The sequence below is a fragment of the Populus euphratica genome, unplaced genomic scaffold (genome assembly GCF_000495115.2).
Source record: "Populus euphratica unplaced genomic scaffold, PopEup_1.0 scaffold88.1, whole genome shotgun sequence".
Taxonomy (NCBI): domain Eukaryota; kingdom Viridiplantae; phylum Streptophyta; class Magnoliopsida; order Malpighiales; family Salicaceae; genus Populus; species Populus euphratica.
Window position 1 is genome coordinate 180,515 of NW_011499956.1, and position 7,076 is coordinate 187,590.

Here is a 7,076-nt window from a genome sequence, read left to right on the forward strand (position 1 = left end):
CCTATACCATGATCACGTTCACAAATCACAATTTCTTCTATGTATATATTTTTTTGTAATTTTTCACTTTAATCCTAGTAGTTTTTAATATTTATAATTTGATCATGAAACTTTATTTTTATTATATTTTAATTTTTTGTATCATTTAAAAAAAAATCAAATGAACAACATGTCATTTTGCATGATTTTGAAAAAAAGAAAAAAACAAGAAAAAACAATTTGATTTTTCTATATTTTTCAAATAATTTTAAAGCTTTTAAGGTAATATTGTCAATTACTTTACAAAAAAATTTATATATAAATCTAATATGCTCAATTGTTTTTTCAAAAAAATTTCATGAGAATATACTATCTTTTTTATTTATTTTTTAATATAAATTTTTTAATATAATTTTCTTAAATGACTTATTCTTCTTTTTTTTCATCCTACTAAGTAAAAGTCATCACGACTTGATTTTTTTTTTTTTGTGATTGGAATTTCCTTTTTAAATTATTATAAGCTTTTATTTAAAAAATACGTGCTTCTAATAAAAAAAAACATTTCATCAAAGCAAGAAAATAAGGAGGGTTTAGACAAAAGCAATACAATTCTTTTTTTATTAGTTTAAATCATTTGAACTCATGCAATTACCGGTAGAAAAGACATGTTTCGTTAAACACGAGAGAAATATACTGATAAGAAAAAAGGAATTGGATTAAAAAAATACATTTTTTCTCAACAGTTTAAATCATTCTTATTCTTACAAACATTTATTTTGGCCACCGTAGGAATAGGATTCGCAGGGATAAGCAACCTGAAAATTACGAAAACAGAAGGTCTGCTTTACTCTGCCTTGAGAAGACTAAAAGGGACGGCTCTCGGGATCATATATTCCAGCTATGAGTGCTATAACAAGCCACACCATAAGAATGCCAATTACAAGAGTTCTCAACAAGTGGTTCCAGTTATCACTCACGTGAACATCAGCCTGACTAGTCTGTCGAGGTGAAGGAAGATCCTCACCATCACTAAAATAAGGCCTAGCCATGTCGATCTCATTTATAGATCGAGGCTGCTGCCTAACGTGAATGTCTGAGCATATCTGACAAGTGCAATTGCCTCCAAAACATGATGGGATTGTTTTAAGGTACTTAGAGAGAACCCTGTGGTTCATGTTCCCATCAATTCTCAGCTTCTTCCTCGTGACAGGTTTCAGAACCTGAACAGAACCAGAGATCCATGTTTACACATGTAAAGAGAGAGAATACATGCATAGATTTTACTTGAAATGATGACTAGGACTTCAAAAAAGAGAAAATCCCTTCCTTTCTACAGTCCAAAACAACAAAAATGGAAAATGTAATGCAGGAAGATCAACCGTTCAGATTCTAATGGGAGATTATGCTTACTTGAATTAAGGTTTGTGCAATTACTCGAACTACTGGAGGAAGCCGTATAACAAGCAAATGGCCAAGACAATTGGGGAAGTTATCTTGCAGAAGTGTAGAACAGGATCTCATTATTTGCATGGGGATTTTCAATGGAGATATGCCATCACAATCCACAATAACTGTAATCTGTGGACTATCTTCATCAACTAAATGCTGGACTCCATGCTCTACCTGAGATACTGGAGCATATCCATTCCATTGGTATTGACATAACACATAGAAAATGTCAAAATAGACAAACAAATAGAGCAGACATACCAAAAGGTTAACAGCTTATATTGAAACTCAAACTAATACAAGCAATTGAAAAGAGATATTCCATCAGTTCAAAATTCATCCTTACATCATCAGAAAAATAACATTTTATAGCATAGCAAGTAACCAGCTACTATTTTTGAACTTGCAGGATAATGCCTTCAGTATAGACAATAAACGAAAGCATCAATGGTCAGGATTACACAATTCTATCTATGTTCACAGGTTCATCCATAAAGACCTGTTTATGGGTAGGATTTGGGCAGTTTTAGCTAACAGCCAGCTTGCAAAACTTCAGATGGTGAGAAACATAATTGATTTGCCTCCAATGCAGAATTTAAAAGTGAGGTACTGCTTATATGGAATGGCAGTTATACTTTGTTATCCATGGTGAGGAAAACCTTATTATCCATATGCCAGCATCCAATGGCCTATATGGCAATAAGCAAAATAACATAGTCTAAGAAATGGAACTTACTGATTGCTTGAGCAAATCGAGGTCTCTCATGAGATGGCAAGTTGGAACAAGCTAGACCAAGCCGCACAATGAGGCAAGGTCGGTTCAGCATATCAAGATCATGCCAGAAGACCATATTTGACCACATTTCAAGCTCTTGTTGTGAAAGAATTCTGTAAGTCTCCCTCCAACGGATTGTCTTCTTAATTGACAATAAAAAGCATGAAAAGTCCCCATTTGCAGCAGTATAAAATCTACGGAGCTCGTTCTCATTAATTCTGCATAAACATCTATGTCATGATCTGCTGCAACAATAAAAGCCAAGAAGTTCAAAGTATTTAAGATTATGAAATGAGTTTCCGAATAAGTTACGTTTTTGAGAAAAATAGCAAAATGGACAGGTGATTGGTGACATATACGAGATTTTTTGGAGACTTAATACATCAGAGGAAAAAGAATAGTGCTAGAAGTTCATTCTCAGTACTGGAGAATAGGACATTTTTCTTAGACATCAACTTGAAGCGTAAAGCCAGGAAGCAGATAGGGATCCGAACTTGCTTAGAACTTGTCAATTTTGGAAGACAAGTTTATGATGAACTCAAAAACAGTTTCCAGAACAGAAATAAGTATGGAATAAATGAACATGTTGAGGTCTTCAGAACAGAGCCTGGTCACATTTCATTTGATAAATTAGTATGCAGAATGATCCAGAACTAATTTTCTGTAAAGTTATTAAAAAAGATCACAATACTAGAATCCAGAACATGAAAACCACTCGGCTCATCTTTCCACATTATTGATGCATTAGAAGTAAAAGACCACCTTTCTGGTAATGTGATTCCTTGATTTTCTAGTTCTGTAAGCAGTTGTATCAACCAATTTTCAGATGCTAGACTTTGAGAGGCCCCACTAGAAGTTCTGCAGATTAGATGAAAGCCATAAGCCATAAACTTGTAAAAAACCTCCAGAAGTAGTTCAAGGTCCGAAACAAATTTCTTTAGTAAAATATCATAACCAAAAAAAAAGTATAAAAGAAATAAAAACAATACACCCAGCAGACCTTATTCAAGAGAGACAATAAGATCGTAAGCTTAAACCTCATTGAACAATGACTGACCCTCATTGAACAATGACTGACCAAGAAAAAACAATACACCCAGCAGACCATATTCAAGAGAGACAATAAGATCGTAAGCTTAAACCTCAATGAACAATGACTGACCAAGAAAAAACATCAACAGCAAAGCCAGGTAAATATCCAGCTAGCAAGCATACCAAAGACATCCAAAACAAATACCCATGTCACAGAAAGCACTAAAACAGATTTCTTGTGGACGTACTGAGCCCATATAAAATAGAGCCCCAAGCCATCAATTGCCAAATCCAGCTCAAAAACCCAGCCTCTTCCATGAAGTTTTTGTGCAGATATCCTTTACCCAAAACTTGAAACTGTGTTTGTTTCAGACAGTAAACTCATATTTTTGTCAAAACTAAGATTCAAGAATCGAGGTTGCAGGCTCGCAGATAATTCTGAAGTCAACCAATTCCTTCATGGATAAGTTGAAGGATGAAAATGCCACATACAGATGCAAGGAAGAAAACATACAGAAATTTGAAAGGTACGATAAATTTATTATCTATGTGTCTAAACAGTCACAATATAGCCATCTTTTATCAGCAATTACCGATTCCAGCAAGGCACAATTCAGTCTGTTTGTTTAGATGTAACACCCCATAAACCCAAAACTGAACATTAAAAAAAATCAAATTACAATCATAAACTACCCAGCATTTGATTTTAAAGTCATGAACTCACAACTATCTCTCACGTAATAATAAACCGAACAATAAAAACATGCAATACAAGCTTTACCAATGATTAAATTGCTTATTTAAACTATTTTTATAAGAATCCAATGGTTTGATTTTAAGATTTCAGTTCAACAAGTGAGAAGATGTTTAAATGTAAAAGTTTCACATAAAAGTGGGGAAAATTAACTACAAAAGAACTAAATAAAAAAAAATCTTATGATCTCCACCATTATAATATTTAAATCATTGCAAATGTTATCATCTATTTACCTAGTTTCAAAAGAAGAATGTGCAGAGAGCGACTCAGAACATGTTTCTGAATCAGCATGAGAATTACTAGTGCCATTTGAGTTTTCACCGCTGCGGTTTGATTGATCAGATATAGCCGTTGCAACCGAAAGGACTAATAATGGCCTTGAAAACATCTATAAGCAAGGAAGGAAAGCAACTAAAATTATCTCCAGGAAATCATATTTAAATATAAACATCATGTAGATCACAAGAAGAGAATAGAAAATTATTCACTGTGACCTCAACCAACCATAACAAGAAAGTGCAGAGAAAAGATAATTACAGGTTAAACAATTTTAGTTTGTGCGGAGAGAAGATAATTACATTTTAAGCAATTTTAGTTTGTGAAAATAGCTGAAGGGAGAAAGAGCCCCTGGAGTTTCTCTATTATGATGCTTTTCTAGTTTTTTTTCCTATTTAAAGGGTATATTTTTCCTAGTTTATTTTTTTCCATCCAATATTATTAGGGTGTTCTAATTTTTGCTGTAATAATATTTTGATAAGTGGAGACATGAATTAATAAAATTAAGTATTTTGAGAGTCTCCCTATGCTTATTGTGTTTCTGATTTTTGAGGGTTTTGACATGTAACAAACCTCATTACCCTTTCCTCCTATTTGCATCACTTTGTTATTTGTGAAAGTACTTGTCTTCAATATAACCACAAGATCATTTGGAAATGAATAGATCCTTGGCTCATTCTAAACACATTGAACTCTCTCTGAATTCTCTCACCAAGGGTCAATACCCTCACCATCACATCATCCATGAAACCACCACCTAATCCTAACCAGTTATCACTCTACAATTACACCTGCTCACTCAATTCTTCATCCTTTCCATGGATCCCTTGGCATTTTCACATGCAGAAAACTTCAACTCCCAAAGCATTTGCCTGATTCTACTCTCTCAAACCTCTCCATCTCCATCACATTACTTATATACAAGTGCTTCTTTTCATACCATGTTTACTAATCTGTAATTCATTAAAAGAACCACATACATAAAAGGCAAACACGGCTTTAACACTGCTAGTGCACTCTGTAAATATTTCCTCGCATCCATAATTTGAACTACACATTACTTAAAAACAAAAAATTAATATAAGAATCCTCAGTATAAATGCAAACATGTATGCCTTCAGTTATTGCCAAGGATGTAAATAACTAGTGCGTGTGTGAAACAATTGACAAAAGATTAGCAATTTTATTTGATTCCGATGACGGAGAATAAGGAGTAAGAAACCTGTACGCCTTTAACCAAGCCCTTGAAGGGAGCCCATCTTTGAATCCACTTAAAAGGTGGATAGCAAAGAAGTTGCAAAGCCTGAAGACCATTCCACACATGGGGACATTTACACCTCGAAACCCTTCGCACTGTCTCTAACGCAGCAACTTTTAGTAAAAATATTGCTACCTGACCGACTGGGCCATTACCATGACTTGAAGAAACTATATGCTTGTAAGCACTCAGAGGACATGCTTTAAGACTAGAAGCAATTATTTTTCTCTTATAAACAGCAGTCTGCCCTTGCCCTTGATTTTTACCAAAATTATGCAGTGGGTCTTCCATCCCATGGGAGAGGGTTCACCCAATTTATTTCCCTTATTTAAACTGGTGGCATTTCATCAAATGGGTTTTGCGCAAAATCCAATCTGAAAATAGCATGGCCGTGTGATCAGAACATTTTTTGTGGCAATACTTGCTAATTATTGACATCAAATCAAACTATTCCTAAATTCAAACTCATTATCTATAATGTATTAAATCCTACCTGATAAAACAAAAGAAAAAGAAAAAAGGTTACCGGAAAATCTTCATATGGATCTAATCAAACGACGTCAAGACGATTCAAAAGGGAGACAGAGAAGGAAAGGCACAGTTTTTTGGTTCCATCTTTTACCGTGAGGAAAGGGAAACAAGAAAAAGACAGATTTCTTGTGTAATGTTTTGATTGCCTTGTGTTTTTCCTTGTAGCTGTAAAGTTTCCATCTCAAGCCTATAATCTATCAATGTTCAAATTCTACTCCAATGGTTTGGAATACTTCAATATTACCCTTCTAGTTTCCAATGCTACCCAACCATTAAATTAAATAGCGGGCTTATTAAATTTGTTAGATGTTTGTGTGAGATGCTATATATATATATATATATTTGAAAGGAAAATGAGTGATGGTTAAGAAAAAATAAAATAAAAGTAATACAAAAGTAGTTTTTTTTGTTGTTGATATTAGACAGAAAAAGAGATAAAACTGAAACTTCATAGGAGCTAAAAGTGATATTGATAAATCTTAAACTATGAAATCAAAAATAAAAAAATGATGAATTTAACAAGTAAGAGTATAGGTTACTTTAAAATCCAAAAACTGAAAAGGTAAGAGAAAATGAAGGATTAGATTGTGAATATTAAGCTATTTATAGCTTTTTTTATAACACAACACATGTGTGATAAAAAATGGTGTTCCCATCAAATTAGTAGTTTATACGATGACCGAATTCTTTCTAAAATCCAGAAACTAAAAAGGTAAGAGAAAATGAAGGATTAAATTGTGAATATTAAACTATTTATAGCTTTTTTGATAACATAACACATGTGTGATCAAAAATGGTGTTCCCATCGAATTAGTAGTTTATACGATGACCGAATTCTATGTGAGAAGAACAATAGTTTTATTATAAACAAAAAGTAAATGGTTTGGAAAAATTACTGGTGAAGGTATTTTTAATTTTATATTTTTATAATATATTTTTTTGGTTGTTTGTATTTTTTTAATAACTAAGCTAGTTAATTATTTTTTATTTATTTGTTATTTATTTGGGTCAGACAAGGA

The 7,076-nt window shown here is 33.1% G+C and overlaps 1 protein-coding gene across 1 annotated transcript; it reads right to left on the minus strand.

Moving 5' to 3' along the window:
* Positions 1–673: 673 nt before the first annotated feature.
* Positions 674–6,239, minus strand: LOC105138326 (SEC14 cytosolic factor family protein / phosphoglyceride transfer family protein). Its single transcript, XM_011044377.1, has 7 exons — positions 6,053–6,239; positions 5,491–5,900; positions 4,226–4,380; positions 2,966–3,061; positions 2,165–2,421; positions 1,390–1,610; positions 674–1,199 (listed from the first exon to the last, which is right to left on the minus strand). Exons 2-7 carry the CDS (start codon positions 5,815–5,817, stop codon positions 843–845), a joined length of 1,413 nt encoding a protein of 470 aa, XP_011042679.1. The 5' UTR covers positions 5,818–5,900; positions 6,053–6,239; the 3' UTR covers positions 674–842.
* Between the last annotated feature and the right edge of the window lie 837 nt (positions 6,240–7,076).